Source organism: Xyrauchen texanus, chromosome 17 (assembly GCF_025860055.1).
Source record: "Xyrauchen texanus isolate HMW12.3.18 chromosome 17, RBS_HiC_50CHRs, whole genome shotgun sequence".
NCBI classification, from domain to species: Eukaryota; Metazoa; Chordata; class Actinopteri; order Cypriniformes; family Catostomidae; genus Xyrauchen; species Xyrauchen texanus.
In genome coordinates, this window is record NC_068292.1 from 12,256,517 (window position 1) to 12,279,826 (window position 23,310).

At 41.5% G+C, this 23,310-nt stretch overlaps 1 protein-coding gene across 1 annotated transcript in view; it reads right to left on the reverse strand.

Moving 5' to 3' along the window:
• Window positions 1-23,310, reverse strand: part of cdkal1 (CDK5 regulatory subunit associated protein 1-like 1) — a 508,818-nt gene that overhangs the window by 179,219 nt on the left and 306,289 nt on the right. Inside the window, exon 10 of the mRNA XM_052147039.1 lies at window positions 6,377-6,522. Coding sequence (XP_052002999.1) covers window positions 6,377-6,522 — 146 coding nt within the window. The remainder of the gene's footprint in view (window positions 1-6,376; window positions 6,523-23,310) is intronic.

Consider the following 23,310-nt stretch of genomic DNA (forward strand, 5'->3'; position numbering starts at 1 on the left):
AGGTGTCACAGGTTCCAATGAAAGTTTTAGTGCTCTAATAGGTTTTGTCTTGAGGACTGCTGACAGGGAGAGAGAGAGAGAGCACAGGCCTCTATCCTGAGGCAGATTGTTTGCAATTTTGGGTGTCAAATTACACCTAGCAGGTGAGTGGATGAGAAATTATAGTCTGGAAGCAAATAAAGTGTGTGTATATATGATGGACAGAGAGAGAGAGAGAGAGAGAGAGAAATCATAGGTGAGAGAATATGATAATGACCATAACCAAATGACATTTGCCATATGTCAAATTCAATTCTGAAAGCCATTCACAAGACTTCCTGAAGAGTAAGCACTTTGTGCTATCTGCGCTATGTGGTGCTTTACAGGATTGCACTGTTTGTTGGAGCAGCCCAACTTGGTACCATTAGCAAAACCGATGCCATGAGTTTGGGGCCGGAACTGTTTTTACAAAACAGTGGCAGGTGGGGAATGTTTAAGGAAAACTGTTTGAAAATCATTATTTTATGGAAATCCTTTTGGTGACATCAGAATTGTAGAAATCACACAATGCAGCTTAATAAATAAATCCATAAAAAAATAAACAATAATATTAATAATAATAATTATAAAAGTGGACAACATGTAGATATATATGTGAAGGGCATTCAGAATCACAACTTGTCAGCGTCCTAGCGGCTGTACAGTAATCCATTAATTTTAAAGACATTTGTCGACTTAATGAGTGGCAATGGCCAATGGTGATGTGACAAAGTTGAACAAAGTTACATTTTAAGCAAATTAGTAGCAATACAATGTTACAAATACAAATGGTAGTGAAGTCAGGTGATGCCATTGTGAACTGCTCGATACAGATAGATACCGGGACTAAGAAGGAATTCTGACTAGCAACCAACACTAGAAAACTCCTGATTTTAAGCATCATGGTCAGTGTGAATGCCCCTTAAAGGGTTAGTTCACCCAATAATGAAAACAATTATCACATCATTTACTCACCCTCATGCCATCCCAGATGTGTATGGCTTTCTTTCTTTAGCAGAACACAAATTAAGGTTTTTAGAAGAATATCTCAACTCTGTAGGTCATTTTAATGATGGTGCTGATCACCATCCAATTTTAAGTGGATGGTGATCAGCAATATAAAGCTCCAAAAACCACAGACAGTTGTAGTAAAAGTAATCAATTTGACTCCAGTGTTTAAATTAATGTCCTCTAAAGTGATACAATTGCTTTCGGTGAGAAATGTTTAAGTCCTTTACACTATAACTGTTCACTTCCGGTCACTCTCAAACGCAAGTCCATGAAGATAATCAGTTCACCGCCTCTCGCATAAGCAGTTTGCATGTTCACACGAGATCTAACGTCATACAACTGGAAGCATAGCTCAATTTGTTTCCAACAGAACACTGTTCACAAGCTACATTGGTTTTGCTTTCATTTGAACATGCCGGCATCACGCAACAGGCAGCATGAACTGATTCTCCTCAAGGAAGCCTATTGGAGAGAAACCAGAAGTAAATCATTTTAGTGAAAAAGACCAAAATATTGATCTGTTTCTCACCCAAAGCAATCATACTGCTATAGAACACATTACTTTCACCACTGGAGTCAAATTGATTACTTTTACTACAATTGCCTGTACTTTTTGGAGCTTTATATTGCTGATCACCATCCACTTGCATTAAAATGACCTACAGAGCTGAAATATTCTTCTAAAAATCTTTGTTTGTGTTCTGCTGAAGAAAAAAAGTCATAGACATCTGGGATGGCATGAGGGTAAATGATGAGAGAATTTTCATATTTTGGTGAACTATCCTGTAAAGAAACAAGCAAGGTGGCAGTTTTTAATGAGGTCACATGTTTCGACTGGCCATTAGAGTAACCACTCTTCTGTTGCTAAATTTGGGAATAGGGGAAACGAAAGTATGTTGTTTATTCAACAGATTGGACATACTAATCACTCTCTTGGATTATGGGAGAGGGAGGCTAAAAGAGAAACAGAGGCCAGGTGCTTCTGTTGATGTGATTTGCTAATATGGGTTAATGCCAAACATGACGATAGAAGCACTAAAAACAATCTACAGTAGATTAAACTGACAATAGTGAGCTGGATAAAGAACACAGACATCACTGAACAATCAACTCCCTTTCACATGCAACTCTTCCCATCCCTCCATCCCTGTAGTTACAGCACTTTGTGCATTATTAAATAAGTGGAATAATGAACAGTCAGAGATCCATTTTCCCAATATTAATACCTGCAGAACTCTGACACAAATTGGAGGTGTAATTCAGCTGTTTCTGCAGACTCTTCTCACATAATTTCAACTCAGAACAACATTTCATGTCAATTTACTTATTTGGAAAGTAGCTGTACAATAAGCATGATAATCTACAGCCATCCGGTCATTATCACAAATTAAGCCCAAAGATGTGGTCAGGTCTAGTAGTTACACTGAAAGGGGTGACTTTAGATTGTACCTTACTTAATTCACACATCTAATGTGAACACATGCTGACAATTCTCTGAATGTCATGACATACCTGACATAATGATGAATCAAGCAAATGTAATATTGCAGTATTGGCTTTATGCTTCAAAATATCATCAGCAAAATTATCAGTTTGATTTTGGCTAAAAACATTGTTTGTACATTTAAGGGAAAATACCATTCAGTTTTCCGCATGATAATACAAATTTTGCCATTTTTGTGCAGACAATCCCTGTGCAGCCATTTTTATTTGTAGATATGCGGACAGTCAGTATCCATGCACATCGTATGTATACTGTATGCTTCTGTCTGTGTTAAAAAGGTAACATTTGTACAGCCTCAAGGTCAAGAGTGTTCTTTTAAAGGCTGAGTGCTTTGCCATGAGCGAAAGTAATGCACATAGTGCAAAAACAAAACTGCAGCTTGATGATTCACTCCATACCACCAAGTTGAATGGATTAAAGAATATTGACGTATATTACACAAAAGGGCCTTCATTTCAATGTGAACCAACATAAAAACATCTATGAAAAAAACACCATTTGCACTTGACTGTGTACACTTTCTAACTTTAACCAAGAACAAACAGAAGAAGCATCACTCTTGGAAAGATTTATTAGGAGTAATAGCTTATTTGTTCATGGGTTCAACAGACACTATTATGATTTCCCATTTGGAGGTCTTTAATAAAGACACCATAAACTAAATAAGATAGATAGACCGACAGATAGAAATCAATGGGACATCCTTATCAATGTAGTTTAAAAACACTGTATGTGCATTTCAGAAATATTGGTGTAACAAAAGCAACATTCAATTATGGAATAAAATGTTCTATGATTGAAACACTTGTATGGTTAAATGATACTTCTGTTGGTGCTGAATGACACATTGGATAGATAATGTCATGCATTCATCAAATATGTTTAATAAAACTCTGATAAACAACCATGACTCAATCTAGACAAATGTTTCCAACATGGCAAACAAAAGTGACTACTTATCCTGATCAAGGGCTTAAGACATAGACACAGCACTGAACATCAGCCTTGGCAACTTGGTAATCACGTCGATCTGTCTGGGCTAAGTATTACCAACATGCACGTGATCATCGATATTGTGTAAGCCTTGGTAATCATACCGCAAAATCATACCAAGATCCATAAATAGTTCAATGGACATTATATATACAGATACATGTCCTAATTCTGTGGCAAGAAACTGCCTTTACAATAAGCATGCAAGAAACTTGGGCCAACTATATTGGTACTAATATTGGGGCATTTGTGTGATTTTAAATTGGAAAGACTTTTTCAAGAGATATGTATGACAAACAGTTCTGAGACAGTTTTGTACACAGCATCTATCCATTCTCACCAGCTAGTACATGTAATGCTTTCGGCCCACATGATGGCTGCCAGGGAAAGCTATGCCACCGGGACACCAGCCCACAGCAGTCATATCAGCAATCATATCAAAGCCGAACCAACAACGAGTTATCAAAACATCTTCAAACGCACTCTGCATGTCTGCCACTAGAGATGATTGCATCAGGAACTACATGGTACATACCTCAAAGCGAATGTTCACACAAAATTACAACGCCTCTTTCAGATTTTCCTAAAGTTAATAAACAACATTTAATTGAAACTGAGGGCTGACGTACATAACTCATTCACAAGATTCAAAAACACTGATGTACATTAAACCCCCTTTCCTTTGCCATCATACTTTAGTTATCTCAATATCTAACTAGCTGTTTATGAGGGGAAAATAAAAGGTACATAAAACAAAACGCAGAGGGCAAAATAATTACCAAGGGTGACCATTCATCACAAAGCACATACTGATTTTATAGTTGCAGCTTGGCTCATGTTGGCAGCCAGTTCAGCTACCATTTGGCATTCCACCACCAGCACGTCCTGCAGCTGCACGCTAAGTGTAATTGTGCGTAGGGTGCGATAAGAACCCTTATTAAGGGTCACCGTTTTCCACATTCACCTTCATCTGCCATATATGACTTGCTTATCCTCATTAAACAAGTATGCATTCTAACCAAACAAGAGTTTATTTCCTTATTTACACAACATGTATAACATGGACTTGAGATGAGATCTTTTGGAGCAATGTGTCTGCATGTTTTTAAAGGGTTATGAAACCCCTTGTTTCAGCACAGTAATAGGGAGAGCGAGCATGGTCTGCAGTGGAGTGAAGATGAGTGAGGAGAGAACACAAAAAAACGTATGAAAAATCTGTCTGATCCAGTCAGCATTATTTCACTAATGCAGTTAACAACATCAAAGATTCTCACAATTGCTCGGACCAAAACGCAGAAATAAATTGTTCAGTGTTTTGTAGGCTCACAAGACATTACACAGAAATGCTCCCATTTTATATCTGTGACTTAATGCACAAATCAATACCAAGTCATTGTACTTTGTATTGAAAATATGTGAATGCTTTTTACATTTGTAATAACTTTAAAGACTTATTCCAAGACATTGATTCATAAATACAAGTGCTTAGATCGGTTGAATGGACAGATGGATCGGTAGCGTTTGTGTTTGAGACTATCAGTGTAAAATAATGCCTCAAACGAGGGGAACTAAATTAACTACTTTCCACCTAAAATAAACTTATGCTAACTTCATGTGCAACACATACATATCTGATAACATCTCTGAAAATTGTTTCATGACCCTTTAAGCATTACGGTAGGGTGCAAAAAGACTATTTTATATAAAACGCCCTTTGTGCCCCATACCGCTGGATCTGCACCTATCCGGACCAAACCCTTTGTAAACTTTCCGACCCTCACAATGCCCAGTCGCCACGAGGACACCACATATCCTGGCCTGTCAAGCCTGCCATACTTGTATTCTGTGCAGCAGCTCTGGTGGCTCATCCAGATACCGAAAGCACAAGGTGATAGTCTAAGGGATCGGGCGGCACTGGTGTAACAGGAGGTGGTCAATCCATCACAGCATGAAATAAAGCATCTTGTGCACTGACCATTACCCGTATTGTCCATTTGGCCTCCGATGGTCACAAACCATTTATCAGACCTAAAGAAAGGCCTTTGAGAGGAGCGCCTCCCTCCGTTTAAAGCACAGAGCCATACATCACAGCGCACATCAGTTTAGAGAAAACCAGTCATCCATCAGAGCTCACTACACTGAGTGGAATAAGACATGCTGAGGTTATGTGTGACTGAATTTGTGTGTGTGCTTGCGAGTAAGTCTGTCACAGACTGATGTACAGATACACAAGCAGGTGGTATATGGGTACATCATCACCTTTTGGGTGCTTGCTGAGTGAGCTCTCTTTAGCCCGGTGCTGAACAAATGGTGGGACTAGTGTTAAACATTCCCACCCAAGTGGTTGCTATGGACAGTATGGGGAGTATTCAGATCAAAGTAGGGGTGAGTGCATGCCACAAGCATTTTAAAACCTATACCAGACCCATTGATTTAATCTTCAACAAATGCACTAGTCCTGAGCACCATAATCATAAACATTAATGAAGAGCTTATTCCATCTTTTAAATCTCATAAAAATTGGCATTTGCAAAATGTCAGGATATAATCCATACTATTGAGCCTAGTGTTCGTTTCTCCCACATGGTAAAACAAGGTTCCCCAGCACGTCCATTAAATAAATGTAGACAAACATCTGGCAGTCAATCTGAGGTGTTTGCTCTAATAAAAAGGATTTCCCTGTGTTAATACAAACACGACTGTAAGAACCTAAGTCATGACTTGGTCCAAGGTGAAAGGCAGCAAATAATCATGGTAAAAGAAGAAAAAGAAAAGTGGAATAGTTTACTATGTTATTGTGTGATTTGCAGGTAATCTGTTCATTAGTTTTATTTCACAGCGGCTACTCACTTGTCTTTTAAGAAGTCTACAACTTGTTTGAAGTCTGCACAGCAATACTCTCTCTTCATGTCCATCAGGACACTGTCAGATGCTGATTGGACAGGCACATGGAGGAAGGCGTAGACTCGTGGGTGGTTAAGGATTTTAGCCATTTCCTGCAAGAGAGACAAAGTGAGGTGAGATAAACCACAACTGTGATGCAATGGTCAAATGAAAAATCGAGATAGGGAGAGCTTTGATTTAAACATTCCTTAGGCTACATTGACACAGCAAGGCAAGATTCACAAATACAATATTCACTAATGTTTTCCCCCCGTCATTAAATTAAAATAGACAAATATAAATTTTCAGGAGGTATGCGCACATCCAAGCACAGAAACCGAATGTATAAAACCAAGACGCTGAATCCGTGGTGGAAGAAAGTGGCGTTTAGCATTGTGTCCGCATTGCCACCTCGAGGTGTAAATAATTTTTCAATAATTCAAAAGGTCCATCATCAATTATTTCTTACATATATGCAAGCAACAAGATCTGATCTATGCCAGATTTGGGTAAAAAAATATATATATATATATATATTATTTAAAAAAAATAAATTATATATATATATATATATATATATATATATATATAGACAGCATAAATGTCCAGTTTACCCACTCTGAACATAAATCAAGAACCAATGTATTTCTTCCTCTCTGAAATATTCAGTGTGTTTGTATGTGCAGTGTTCAATCGGCAGGGATCTTGTGTGTATCTCTAGAATCTGCGGTTTAAGGTAACAATACTCAAAGGACAGTCCACAGCTGGTTAGAAGTTAGAAAGCCAACTCTGAGCTGCCAACCTGCAACATGAAGTGATTCTAAGTGTTCAAATAAAAGTCCACAATGCAGACAGCAGATAAAAAATAAATAAAAATGTAGGTCAATGCTAAGTGCTTGTGTTTTTTTGGGGGTGCATGTGAAGTTAGAATATAAAATCTTCCTTTCAAAAAACGTTTCATTTGAAATCTTACACAGGCAAGTGGAACAGATTTTACTTTTACAACAATTATCTTGATCCCATGAGGTCTGCTGGTAACCGGGTGCATTTGCCCCATTAGAGAAGTGCGGTACTGCAGCACCTGGAAAGACAACTGCAGGCCAGAGGGATGCTCTCTGTGACTAAAGGTCAGAGGAGCAGCTCAGATGCAGCAAGACATTTGTTACAGCAACAGCAGAAGACTGATCTCCCCCATTTTTATTTTTTTTTGTCAGCTAACAGAGTAATCAGAGAAAGACAGCTTATAAGAAGATAAATGAGTGGGAAGCAGAGCAAAACTCTTAAAAACACTGGCCCAACACAGCAGGTCAGCTGCCATTAACAATAAATAATAGAGACCTAAATACAGACAGCCAAGGAGAACCTCAAGTACAATGTCTAAAACGCACCCACAATATGCCAACTATTAGAGCTGGGGGCTTTTGATTGGCGATCCACTTTTAATATTAAAAAATTCCAGCTTCACTTCTGAATAGTCAGTAGCAACTGAATGTGGCTGTACTCCAGAACATACATACACATTCAGGCAAACGTGTGCTCAATGCAGATGAAAACAAGAGAGAGATGGAAACACAGACAGAGAACCAAAGCTGAGCTAAATCATTTCTGATGTTAAATAGATTCAGTTTAGAGAAACAAAGCTGTTAGAATATTACAGCTGTCTGGTAGCCAATGTAATCACCATTTAAAAACATCATTACCCCATCACTCAAAGAAAAAAAAAATAGAGAGAAGAGGAGAACATTTTTTTCCTAGTCTTTTTTTTTTTGAGAATGTGATTGCCAGTTATTGTCACAATTATATCCATTGTGTTAGTGAAGCCCACCAAATGCTCACCCCCTCCTCTGCCCAACTCATCTGGCTCTCTTGTGCCTCTCTGCATGAGGTTCTACATTAGAGGATACAAATTCAAATAATTCATTAGTTTAAAGAATAGTTACTGATTAGTAATGGAGATAAATTGGGCCCCCCCTTGGGACATGTAAAGGATCTCACTGAATTGGCACCACACGTGTCACATCGCACAGACGTGAGGGTCGGCACAAAATACGGCACGGCCAGTCAAAACGAATCGGTTACCTAACGTAACCTCGGTTCTCTCTAGATGAGGGAACGAGTATTGCGTAAGCTAGCTTACGCTATGGGAAAGATTAATCTTTTCTGAGATATTGAAGCCAAAAAATTATCCTTAATTTTGTATCATTTGTCAACGCAGTGCAGCAACTGCAGACCTTGAGCGGGCTAGCTAGCGAGCTCATTGGTTGCTCTGCGGCAACTGCTGCAGCCTATAGACGAACTTGGGCGAACTCGCGTCCAATGAGAGGCGTCCGCGCGCTTATTGCATCAAAGCCCGCCAAAATGGCCGTGGCTAGAGTGCATATAAGCGTAGTTCGTGAGGCTGGAACCCTGGTTTTCATTGAATGAAGCGAAAGTCGCCGTGGCGCTGAAAGCACGGCCGGCTACGCAATACTCGCTCCCTCATCTAGAGAGAACCGAGGTTACGCCAGGTAACTGATTTGTTCTCTTACGAGAGGTTCTCTCAGATTGCGTAAGCTAGCTTACGCCACGGGAACCCATTGTCAACGCCGTGCATGCCAAGCATCCACTGCATGAGCCCCGGGGTGGGGGACCCGGGGAGCCCTTGTGAGTGGGGAAATAATATTTGGCCGGCAAGAGTGCGGGCCAGTGTGTGTGTAATACATAAGCACATAGTGGGAAGGGAACGACAGAGGGCGGTGCCGGTCTGTGTGGAATGAGTCCCATCAGTGCAGCTCACCAGGGGAGCTGTAGCGTATTAAACCGCTAGTAGTTTTGCCTGCAGGGCGGGCACTTCCAGATTGTAAAATCTGACAAAGGTGGAAGGGGAAGCCCAGCCCGCTGCCACACATATGTCGTGAATGGAAATCCCGCTGGACCATGCCCACGATGAGGCCATGCCTCTAGTGGAGTGAGCCCTAATGCCCAACGGGCATGGCAGGTCTTTTGACGCGTATGCTGCAGCAATAGCGTCCACTATCCATCTAGACAGTGTCTGTTTCGAGGCGGCGAGACCTTTGGTGCGCCCTCCGAACGAAACGAAAAGCTGCTCAGAGCGTCTGAAAGAGGCAGAGCGCACAGTATACAATCTCAGTGCTCTGACTGGGCAAAGGAGATTGGCGTCGCGTTCGCTATCGGATGCTAGATAAGTGAGCCGTCATAGCCACGGAGTCTAGTTCTATTCCAAGGAAGGAAATTGCCTGACTGGGCTGTAGTGAGCTCTTGGTCCAATTGACTGCAAGACCCAAACTGTTCAGATGGCTGAGGAGAACTGTTCTGTGAGACAGAAGCTCCGTATGTGACTGTGCCATAATCAGCCAGTCGTCCAAATAGTTCAGAATTCGCAAGCCTTGACTCCGCAGGGGTGCGAGCGCCGCATCCATGCACTTCGTGAAAGTACGGGGTGCTAAAGACAGGCCGAACGGAAGGACGGTGTATTGATAAACCTGGCCGTCGGCTGAATCTCAAGAATGGCCTGTGACGGGGATTTATCTGAATCTGAAAGTAGGCATCTTTCAGATCGAGAGAGATAAACCAGTCCCCCTGGCGCGTATGCGCGAGGAGTTTCCAGATTGTAAGCCTTGTGAGTAGATCTAATATTGGTCTGAGGCCGCCGTCTTTCTTGGGAACAAGAAAATAACGGCTGTAAAACCCTGACTCGCTCAGCGAAGGCGGCACTTTCTCTATGGCCCTTTTGCACAGAAGGTTTGCTATTTCTGAATGAAGCATGCAGGCTGCTTCCGTGTTCACAATAGTTTCGAGCCGTGCTCTGAAGTGGGGAGGGCGGCGATCGAACTGTAGCAAATAGCCCTGTTTTATTGTGCTTAACACCCATTTGGATATCCCTGGGATAGCTTCCCACGCTTTGAAGCGTAACGCTAGAGGGTGAATGGCCAAATCGCCCTGATTGCCGCACACAGCGTGCTGAACAGAATGTGTGAGCGCGCTTACTGTGCTTATGCATGACTGCTCGCAGACAGCAGGGACCGGCTGTTCTGTGAGTGACTTCCCGATTGAGGTGAATGGGGAAAGAGTCACATCTGTTAAGTGATGCACGAGCATAGTCACGGGCACGGGACTTACATACAGAGAAGTGTTTGCTGGCCGTGTGACAGAGCGGGCAGAGAATGGGCACGTGCACGTATTCGTGAGCGCGTTTATTGACTCTAACACTCGAGCGGTTTGTGTCCGTTTTATGTGAGTGGGCTCTGATCGGGACACGGGAAGTGTAATGCTTGTGTGTAGAGGTGGACACTGAATTGTGGGCACATTTTCTACACATAAGGCTGGTCGTGTGACAGAGCGGCCAGAGAAGGGGCGCGCGCACGGATTCGTGGGCGCGTTTATTGACTCTAACACTCGAGCGGGCTGTGTCCGCTTTATGTGAGTGGAATCTGATAGGAACACAGGAAGTGTAATGCTTGTGTGTAGGGGTGAACACTGGATTGTGGGCACATTTTCTACACATAAGGCATGTTTGCTCTTTACAAGATTTCTTTGGGTCGCCGTGAAAACAGCGTTTGAGTGCAGGCAAGCGGGCAGTATCACCGGCTTGTTGGCTGCTGAATCCACCACTGTAGTAGCCTGAGAGAGGGGGACTGACAGGGGGCAAAGCTTTGACGGTGGTCCGGCCGCGGCGGGACTGAGCCGTCGTTTTTTCAACAAGGCTAGGAGGACTTCGGTTGCTCAGGTTTCAGCGCAACCTTAGACCGAGGCCCGTGGGGGGGCGGCGGTCTGCGGCGGCTGTCTGAGCGCGATCGAGGGCGGCCGCCCTGTCGACGCTGAGAAGTCTGACCTTGTTGAGCTGGGCGCTGTGAAGAGGCTCGTGCAGGAGGCTGGTCACGTGGGCGGCCTGCAGAGGAGCTAGCGCGACGCGGCAGGAAGAGGTTCATGGCTTGGGTGGCTTTCTGGACTTCTGAAAAGCGGTCAACAATGCCACTCACCACGGAGCCGAAGAGACCGGTCGGAGAGAGCGGTGCATTGAGGAACGTGGATCGCTCTGCTTCTCCCATGTCGGCTAGCGTTAGCCACAGGTGTCTCTAGGTCACAGTCAGCGAGGCCATGCACTTCCCTAGAGCTTGGGCTGCAGCTTTGGTGGCGCGAAGGGCGAGGTCCGTCGCGCTTCTTAGATCTGCAACAGCCTCTGGGTGCCTGCCTTTCTCATCCCACTGCCGAAGAAGGTCCGCTTGGAGGATCTGTAAGACGGCCATGGAGTGCAGAGCAGATGCGGCTTGGCCGGCGGCGGAATAGGCGCGGCCAACATAGGCGGAAGTCGCTCTGCAGGCCTTAGACGGGAGCACAGGCTTAGACCGCCATCTCGCGGTGGGCGGGCAAAGGTGTGCTGCTACCGAATCCTCGACCGGGGGGATGAAGGAGTAGCCCTTCTCGGTGGCGCCGTCCACCGAAGCGAGAGGGGTGGAGACGTGGGAACGTATCCTGGCCGAGAAAGGCACGTTCCACGACTTTGCAAGCTCAGTGTGGAGTTCCGGCAGGAAGGGAGCGGCCCGGGCCGCGGGTGTTGCGCGGCGACGGCTCTGAAGAAAGCAGCCGTCGAGTCTGTTGGGAGCCTGCTCAGGGGGCGGTGACCACTCGAGCCCGAGGCGGTCGACGGCCTGTGTGAGGAAGCGTGTTAGTTCCCCTTCGACTCCGGCGCGGGTCCTGCTGGATTACTGGGCCGAGGAAGAGGCGTGGGAGTCTGACCACCCCTCGCTGTCCGAAGCCATGATGGAACAGCCCTTATCCTCCGCCTCGTCCTCCGAGATGGCAGCAGTGCGGCCGCTGGGTGTCAACTGCGCATCCCGGGGGGGCGGGGAGGGTGAGAGCGATGATCGAGGGAGAGGCTCTGGCGAGGCAGTCGCTTCTATCACCGGTTCTGGCAGCCTTTTAGAGCGGCACTTTTTCCTGCACGGCGGAACGGAAGGCGGCGCGGCGGCTTCGGTTCTGAGCGCTTCGAGTCGAGCCCGCAGGGTCGACATCGGAAGCTCCTCACAGAGGTCGCATCCGCCTTCAGCGAGGGCGAGCTCTGCATGCCCCAGTCCCAGGCAGAGAGCGCAGATAATGTGGCGGTCTCCGGCGCTGAGAGGGGCGCGGCATGAAGCGCAAGTGGTGCGAGGCATCTTAAAAAAGACGCTCGTTACACTTTTGTGAAGTTCGTTAAGAACTAGCTTGCTCTAAAAAGGATACGTCGCCAGATGGCGTAGCTCGCAGGATGGCTGAAGGTGGCGGAGACGGCCGGCTTCTTCGAAGCTGTCCAAGCTTGCTAGATGCCCCTCGAACGGCGACGCGGCTTCCAGTTCAGAGATGCGAAGAGCTTCGCTGAAGAGATGAAAATCAGGGTTCCAGCCTCACTGAACTACGCTTATATGCACTCTAGCCACGCCCATTTTGGCGGGCTTTGATGCAGTAAGCGCGCGGACACCTCTCATTGGACGCGAGTTCGCCCAAGTTCGTCTATAGGCTACAGCAGTTGCCGCAGAGCAACCAATGAGCTCGCTAGCTAGCCCGCTCAAGGTCTGCAGTTGCTGCACTGCGTTGACAAATGATACAAAATTAAGGATAATTTTTTGGCTTCAATATCTCAGAAAAGATGAATCTTTCCCGTAGCGTAAGCTAGCTTACGCAATACGAGATAATCTCTCGTAAGAGAACCTTACACGAGCCACGATGATGAAACATGTCAGTCTAGAGGGTTGCAACATTATACCTTAACTAACAGACATCTTTTCATGCTTATGTGGAAAAAGGAATGAAAAATGGAGAGTGAACAGATAATGGACACAAAAAAGAATATACGGGAAAGCGGAAAATAAATGTGAATTGAAAGAAGAGAAAGGAGAAAAAAACATTTATTTACACAAAATAAATGGGGATAAATGGAAAAGGAACAAAAGTGGAAGAGGAAAATGAAGAAGGGAAAAGTAAATACAAAAGGGATGGAAAGAGGAGGAAAAAAGAAGAAGGTAATAGTAATGGAAGAGAAAAGGCACGGTAAGGAGAACATGAAAAGTGCTCGGGAACTGAAAGGAAAGGAAAAAGGTTAGGGGAAAGGAAAGAAGAAAACAAAAAACGAAACAAATGTGAGATTATGCTGCAGCAGCCAACTGAAATATGTGTGAACAGTTCATTTAAAGTGAAATACAGCTGTAATCTATGTTTGGTCAAACTTTAATTGATCTAATGGCAAAGCATAACAGAAAATCCAGCTGGTCCCAACAGAAAAAGCTTTGGTGTTCACTCTTCAATCAGAGATATGGCATGGGGATCAATCTCTAGGTCAACTGCAGCAGGTTTGTTTTAAACAATTTAGAGTACATACTATTAAAATATAAATGTTATACAAAAACTTGTCTGTTTTCAGATCTGGCCCATCAGCCCATCAAATACATAATAGGTATTCTAAAGTGTTGAATATTCAACATGAATATATTAGCTTAAAAGGGAAGAGGCGTAAACGCGACTTTAATTTCCGATCAATAACAAATAAGAAATTGCTCTGCAATATCAGATCTGATCAGACTGTGATAGCCTAAGAAATGCTGAACTGTTAATTAAAGACTTCTAATTGTTCATCATGTTTCTCTGGCTTTCTGTAAGTCATGCACCTTGTAGCCCAAAGCAATATCGTTTAATATGCATGTTGGTTTCCCAAGTAAACTGATAATGTACGTGGCCATGCTAATATGCTCTGGGCCCTCATTAGAGACAGGGAATAAGTGGCTTCCCATGATTGTAATCAACCAATCCTGTGTGTATCTGCGTGCTGAAGGGGAGGGGTGCTGGCAGATGGCATAAGAGCTGAGTGACAGCAGTATGGGACACGGTGAGAAAGATTTATACAGAGGTAGACCACATCTTTACTTACTTCTCTCTCAAGACAGTGAGGCTCATTTATCAGGCTCTTATAACATGTGGTGGAGACCTGCTAATGTCTGTACATTTCCATATAGTGGTCAGGGCTAATCTTGAAGGCCACGGCATAACAATGTAGTAAAATCACACCAATTTAAGAAGACCGTTGTATACAGCTTCTCAGACTCAGTTATTCTCAATACGACTTTGCAAATTTAAGGGCAAGGGGACAACAAGCTGTGAAATAACATGTAGTATGTTACTTGGTCCATTCAAATCTGATACCAAATCACTTTTGTTTGTGCGTCAACAGCAGGACCATTTTACAAAGCATCTTCTATGACTTAATCTGGTAGCTGAATCAATGTCAGTCCATAGTGATTTTGAAAGAATGTTCCATGAGGCAAAACTGAGAGTGAAGCTGCATACTCACATAATGCTTTGGGAATGTGAGCACAGATGGATCAGACCTGATGAAATTAATCTGTCAATGATGTGAAAGTACACATCCAAGAGGTCAGCCAGGCTTTGCCTTACCCAGACCGGCTCTGACGTAACACTGACACCCTGTTGTGGTTCAGAACAATCAGTCTGTGCAGGAGAGGCAGAGAAAGTGAGCTACATTTTCATATTTCTCTGATCAAATTTAACCAAAGCAGCCTGGCGCGGCGAAACAAGCAGAGCAAATTGGTATGATAGTTTACAGACACACTAGATAAGAAGCTAAAAAAAGATGCATTAAAACATTAAATCCTTCAAAGACGCCACATATTACGGTTTCTGGAGCAAGATATGATTTATGATGCTATCACAAATATGGGTGATGTGTGGATGCTAATTGTGAGTTTTATCTTTCAGTAAATCTTTGCTCTATATTCTTTTTTTTCCCTTGGAAAAAATGGAAAAGTGCCACTGGAGCCAAACACTTTATAATATAAGTGCAGAATTAGGTGCACAGGGTTAAGCAACATGTGTTCATGACAGCTGATCACAGATTGTTCTGAGATTTAAACTAGTAGACAATACTTATCAATAAAATGTGAAAAAGAAACAAATCATGCAATAACTTCCCTAATGGCTTCTTCGTAATATATTTAAATGAGCATTTTAAACATATATTGCAGCAAATGCACTCAGCATAATGACTAAACCCTGTTGATCTCTAAAGATCTTAAGATTAGCATCTTAATGATGACACAGCCCTTGTGCCTAACGCTCATCCTTCAATGTTTAGTTCAGGACCTATAGCCTGCTGAGAGGATTAATGAGAAATAGATTGAGCTAAAATTATTTTTGTCTCTTATGTCTCACCATTTAAGAATTGGAGGCCAATATCATTGTCTTGCACACACACACACACACACACACACACACACACACACACACACACACACACACACACACACACACACACACACACACACACACACACACACACGCCAATGCTCTAGGCTTTTTTTCCCCAATCAGATTACAGATGAGCTGTTGAACAGATAACTCACTTTCAAACATATACTCTCACTTTGCATGGTCAAACTAATTAATCCATTTACGTGTCATTCATTCAGCGAGAAAATGAATGTCCTGGAGGTGCTACAGAACTCTATTTGGTGCACACAGCGATAGACAGTCAACAATTGACGGCTGCCGGTGTGTTCCCAGTTCCCATTTACAAGGGTAAAAGCTTTTCTATAAATGACAACATTCATCCTCCTCAACAGTGCAGATGGATTTTTTCATGCAGCATGGAGGAGAGCTGAAGGTCACTCAATGAGTAAGAAACAAGTGATCTAAACTTGGCTGCTCAGTTAGTTCACCTGTGAACTACTTGATACAGGAACTGTAGATCTTGAATATCTTATTTGGGTACATTATATTAATGTATGTTTTCATAGTTATCAATTAAGTTTGGCCTTTTGTCAAGATCTGTTCAAATTGATCCTACATGTAGGAATATATACTATTTATATTATGAAGGAACATACACTGATCAGCCACAACATTAAAACTGCCTGCCTAATATTGTGTAGGTCCCCCTTGTGCTGCCAAAACAAAGCCAATAGCATTCTGAGATAATATTATTTTAACCGTAATTGTACAGAGTGGTTATCTGAGTTTCCATAGACTTTGTCAGTTCAAACCAGTCTGACCATTCTCTGTTGACCTCTCTCATCAACAAGGCATTTCCGTCCATAGTTTTTGTGTTTTGTTTTGGCACCATTCAGAGTAAATAAAAAAAGGTAGAGGGGTAACATGAAAAAGACAGATCTAATTCCAAAAATAATTGACTCAAAACATGTCCTTTGAAAATGTAAAATTTCCAATGTTTGTAGAACAACATTCTTCCACTTAAGAATTATTGCAAACTTACGGCATAAGCACTCTTTTGCTGATGCTGAAAAACAAATTAATGTGTTCGTGACCTCAAGACTAGATTATTGTAATGCATTACTGGGAGAATGTATACAAGTTCAATAAATAAACTTCAATTGGTTCAAAATGCAGCAGCCAGAGTGCTGACTAGAACCAAGAAATATGATCATATTCTATTCTAACTGTTAAATTTAATATTAATTTTACAATAATTACCTACAAAGCTTTGAATGGTCTAGCTCCACAGTACTTAACTGATTTTCTGTCATGCTATATTAAATCACGTTCATTACGACTCAACCCCCGGGATTCATACGCTGAGGTTACAAGAGCCGGCCAGATCCATCCCCATTCCTGCTTGGTGTTGGACTCCAATGTTACGTGTCGCTGAGTGATGATGACAAACTACAGCCGGTGCTAGCCAGACATCACTTCAGTCCACTTGGACTTAAGAGGATGAACTTATACCAACTCCAACCACAAGACATGAGATACTTCATATGCCACTGCCTGAAACTTGGACTTAGGATAGACCACACCGGAATTACCAGCTGGTTGAACTGTGATGCACCTCACTGATTTCAACCTGCATCACCTCGGTCTAATGATGAACTACACTTTTATTATGGAATTCATAGACTATCAATTGCCAACAAAACCCTTCATCAGCCAAATAACAAGGACAATTGCATCTATATGAACTTCTGCAGTTAATCCAGGATGGACTTCAAAGACATTGATCTTTAATCTTACAGTTCTTACGAAATATTTGTTTAAACACTGACCCTTAACACTTACTTAATTTAATAATTTTAATCCATGACTTGTACTGTACATAAGTAATATTTACATTATATTCATGATGTTAGCCAGAGGAGAACTAGCCCCCACAGTGACTCTGGTTTCTCCCAATGTTATTTTTCTCCATTAACCAACATCTTATGGAGTTCTGTGTTCCTTACAACAGTCACCTTCGGCTTGCTCACTGGGGTTATTAATACAATTATTATTTAATTACTTACTTTTAAACACAATTAACAATCATATTTAATCAAATTACACAATAATGATACTAAGACTTTATAGATATTACAGTTGCATTGTCTGTTAAAGCATGATTTTCAGAAAAGCTGCTTTGAAATGATGTGTGTTGTGAAAAGTGCTATACAAATAAAATGACTTGAAAGCTGACAAGTCAAGGAGGAACAGAAGATGAAACCTCGCAGGATTAGAGATGAGGGGTCTGACAGGTGCTATGTAAGATTGAAACACAATTACTTGAGAAAGTTTTCGCATTGTGACACACATACATTGCTCCCTGGTGATTAAGCCTCAGTGCATCTTGGGAGAGGTGTTGTCTTGCCATAAAGCTTCTCTTTTCACACCTAAAGACCAGCCAAATTCTCCCAATAGAGGAAGTCAACCCAAACAGCTGGCACAATGATTAAAAGATGGATGGAATGAAACAAGTTACTGGGTCGCATTCCCTAACGGAAAACCTGTGCGCAAGCGTTTTGAATCATGATTCATCTATAACCTCCGAATTACTTTCATTTACTTATTATTTTAATAATGATTTTATTATTAATTTAATTTAGGATAACATTTGGGACCAAATCAAACCATACACCCAAAAAAACTAAGCTGTAAAGTCCTTTTTTGGAGAAAGTTTGTGCATGAGCATGTGCTCTTTAAAAATATTACAGATTCATCAACATTAGAACAAGTGTACAAACAAATGTATCTACATCAGCAGATAGTCTCATATGATACAGCATATATGGTTATAATAATATATCTCAGATAACCCTGCCCCTAAACAGTTTGTAATTACAAAACCGACAGAGATTGATCATTTCCCATATCCGTTAGACAACTCTGTGTCTGAGTGGGCGGTTCTTGGCCAGTTTAAGTTGCACTAGTCCAAGATTATTTTGCTGTTTGAGTCAAAGGTCTGGCTACGCATAGACAATTATTAGTAAATGAGACCCAATGTGTGTAACTCAAGCTGGCCAAAAGCAGCTTCATAATTACAATACATCCAATAACTCTTTAGCTTCAATACATCAGGATAAGTCTCTTAGCATTCTTCCATTTGCCAGGTCTTTCAATTGATCTAAAGCCTGAGGAACAGCTTAAAATCCCTAATTCATAAACAGACTGAATTTGTTTTTATTTACTGTATCAATCCTGTCTACTGCCCTTACAATGGTATATAAAAGAGGCCCCATTATGCTTTTTTGGGATTTGACAATTCCTTTAGTGTAATATAGCTGTTTGTGCATGTAAAATTTCTGCAAAGTTACAAAGCACAAAGTCCACGCCAAAGGGAGTTACACTTTCCCACAGAAAACACTGCTCCTAAACTGCCTGAAACGCCTGGTTTGCAGTCCAGCCATTACTTACGTGACATAGCTACGTCACTATGTAACACAATTGCGTAATATGGAACGCGCTGTTCAGGAAGCCTTGGGCGCTTAAACTCTGTTATGGTAAGGGGTGTTATACTTCCGACATGCTCCAAGCTGTTGACCAATCACAACATAATGGGACAACTGACCAATCAGAGCAGACTGGGCTTTTCAGAAAGGGGGGCTTTAAAGAGACATGAGCTACAACAGAGCATTTCAGAAAGAGGGTGTAAAGCAATGTAGAGTACGAACATTAAAGCATGTAAACCTATTCTAATAGACCTCCAAAATAATATTATGAACCTGTAAATGAGCATAATATTGGCTATTTAAGCCACTAATGGACGGAGTCTCGGGGGATTCATTAATATGAAAATGGCCTGTGTTTGGGATGAAATTAGCTCCACTCCAAATACAAATAGCAGTAGACTCCCCCAGAGCCTGCACTATAATTGACTGAACTGTGAATGTTCACACACATCTCTCTCTCTCTCTCTCTCTCTCTCAGAGAAAGAGGACACAGCACATTGAATGAGATTTAGAGAGAGCATTTTGTTAAATCCATGGCTGTTCTTTCTTAAATTTGTGTGCACATCTAAGAAATTGTCATTGTTTAGTGTTGTTTACCAAGTCAAGACTGCTGCAGGCAGTGTCTTGGCCATTCAGACAGGTTTCACAGATAAATTCAGTCTGATACTGAAAGTACCCCAATTTAAATGCAGAGCAGCTCAGCATTCCATAGTTCTGGCTGGAGGTTAAACTTATTAATTTAATGTGCTGCTGATCACACAAATCTCACGCGGATGTCATGTTATTTCATGAAGGAAAAACCTAGTTGTATGAAAGCTTAGGTTACCTAAAGCTGAAGCGTATCACCTTTATTGCACAGTCATGAAATCTGACCAATCGGTTAACCTACCACGGAGTGTGGTGCACCATACATGAATTGTATGAATTATGGGGCTGCTGAAATCCAATGAAAGGGCTCTCAAATTATATATTTTAAACCTAGACACAAGCTCTCAATGCAAACAAATAGAGAGCACAAACTCCAACCATATACAGCACCCGAGCATCATCCAAGCATTGACCTCCAGGCCAATAGCATCCACTTGTGATTATGCACTGACACACTGCAAGTATCCACACTGTCCACAACATTGGTACATTAGCCTTTATTTTTTTTCATTTGAAGTCGTTTAATTTTTGTCCAGCATCTCTATAATTCATCCCTGCTTCAATTCAAGAGGTCACAGGGAAGTCATCTCATTACAGCAAGCCTTTCTGAGAGCAAAACAAGAAGGCTTAACTGCCATCTGAGTGTACACTTTGGTGTAGTGCCCTTTTCACTGGTCTCCTCTTAGACGATACACCCTTCGCTGACAGGCTACACCGCGGGTGGGTGCTGATTAGAGTGCGGAGATGCCCGCTGGCTGACAAGGAGGTCAGGGCTCAGCCTCTGTGATGGTCAGCTAATGAAATGTTGCACTGTTAGCATATGCTCAGGTGCCTTGATCCGGGTGCTGCTTTTCATAATGAAAATAATCATGTTAACTGAAGACTTAATGATGGCATGTAAGAAGAAAGAGCAACCAGCAAAAGACTGGTGAAATGATGACCTTGTTCAAACTGCAATCTTTCTCTGTCCACATCTTTTCCCCTCTCTCTTTGTCCTTTCATTCTCATAAACCATTGTGCAGATGAAAATAACATTATACATATATATATATATATATATATATATATATATATATATATATTAGGGATGGGCTTTTTGGTAATTTTGTCTACTCGAGTATTCAAAGTAATTTCTTGAATACTGGGCGGTTGGGGTATAGGACATATATATATATATATATATAGTATATGTATATATATATATATATCTATATATATATATGTTATACATCTTTGGCTGCTGCATTGTGTCTCATTGTACCAACATCTATTAATTCACATAGGCTGTTATAATGTAGTCTGTAATGTAGTTACAATTACTACAAAAGAGGGCATAATCAAAATATAATGCATAATATTTTGTCATCATTGAAGACTCACTGGCCAATTCAATGAAACAATGCTCAGAACGTGCATCTCTGTTCTTCCTTCAGGTTATCATAATAAGCGTAGTAAGTGCGCACCATTGTTTCTGAACCAGTGGATTCAGTGACACCATAATCATCGCATTTTTTAAATGCAGTGTTAAGTTGAAAATAGTTTTGTAGACCCTGTGTTGTTACATTCAGCTCTGCTTCATCTAGATGTTTGAAAGAAAGATTTCACCTAGTGTGTGTGTGTGTGCCAAGGATAGCAAGTCACGATACGCACTGTTGGTGTTTGTTGCTGTGATGATTTATGCTTTCTCCCATTTAACTAGGAATTTTAAACTTCATACTGGGAAAACTTCAATGGAACAGCACTTTATGTTGAACTTACATCTTGTGTGGAAATCTTCAACTCTGATTTTGCTGAGATGCATGTGTGTCACGCAAACATGTCAGCACTGATGGAGATTTATGGTCGATGATAAACCTTTACTTTTATTAACTAATATACATTAATGAGTCAAAGTTTCTACATTACATGATAGTAAAATTGTTCAAAACATTTTTGCAGAGACATGTGTTCAAAACAGGGCAAATTAAACGTTCTTTTGATTATCATACACCTGTATAACAAACGATAGCATCGCAGCATTGTTTATCAGTTTGGTTGCTGTGAGACGTCTCTGTTGACAATCAAGGTGAAATGACAATGTAATCAATCTCAAAATTAAAAATCAGGCCCCTCTTAAATATGTAGTGTATAGTTGTCATGGAGTTGGAAGTTATGTCAAGCATTTTCAATAATCAATTTACCAAGATTTCAAACAAATTTCTTTCATGTTGTCATTATGGGGTATTGTTTGTAGAATTTTGAGGAAAATAATTATATTTAATATATTTTGGTATAAGGCTGTAACAAAACAAAATGTGGAAAAAGTGAAGCGCTGTGAATACTTTCCAGATGTACTGTATATTGGGGCAAGAGATTTAGGAGTGGGCTCTTTTTGATGCAACTATCCAATAAGTGACCATTTAGCAAACCCTTACACCACAGAAAATGTAAAGAAATATGATACAAACTACTCAGAATACATAAACAACAGCAAAGCATTGCCCTACCAGCCAAGACAACCCCCTTGCATTGGGGCAGCGAGTTATATACAAAAGGCACACATTTTTTTTCTTCAGATACTGTACAAATTTTGCTTTGTAAGTTACATGCAAAACTTTTCTCACTCACTCACTCACTCACTCACTCACTCACTCACTCACTCACTCACTCACTCACTCACTCACTCACACCAGCAGAGTACTGCAATCAGTACCTATCCTGTTTGACAGGTGCTTTTGCGAAACTGTCTATAAATCAAACATGTTCTTCTAAGCACCTAAAATGCTGCTAAATGACTCAACTGAAAGGGTGTAAGACAGCTCTCATGGATGCAGCTTTAACCTCCCAAATCACACAGTAATTTGACACCCCTGCAAAACCTATCCTGCACCAAAAAAAAAAAGAAAAAAAAAAAAAAGAGTCAGTGAATGGGGGAGGTAGAAAGTGTGATGGTAAGAGATACAGTGTGGTTAAAAATGCTTCCATTTTGCATTTGCAGTTTTTTTTTATCCGTTTCCAAAAAGCATCTTTTGTGTTTCAATGAAAGCCAGGGAATCTTAAGGTTTATACAAAGGACTTAACATGATCAATGCCACAAATTTGCCTAGTTGATTATTCACCAAGAAGAAGTGCAGAATCTTATCCTAAAATATCCTAAAACCTTCTGTTTATTTGCAGGATTAAATAAGATTTTAAATCCCAGATTTTCAATGTAGGCTTTCGAAGCCCACTTTATACCAAAATAAAGTCAGGGGAATGTGTTAAAATACACAAATGAGTGTAAAAGTTACTCAAGAGTAGCATTAACACATCATACACCACTGCTGAATGTACTATTGTGACATATTTCAAAAATTCAAGTATGAGCCGTGAGAGGAGGGACAGTGGAAGAGCAAGTGAGGCTTGGAGAAGATGTGTCATTTCCCCCATCTGTCTGTATGTGAGGGGAGAGTGGAGGCAAATCTCTAGAGACTCCACTTGGCATTTTCATCACCAATGAAAACCATTTTGCCTCATTCTTACAGAGCGGCTGACGCAACATTCAGGGCTCTGAGAGCAAGACTATTCTTACCTCCC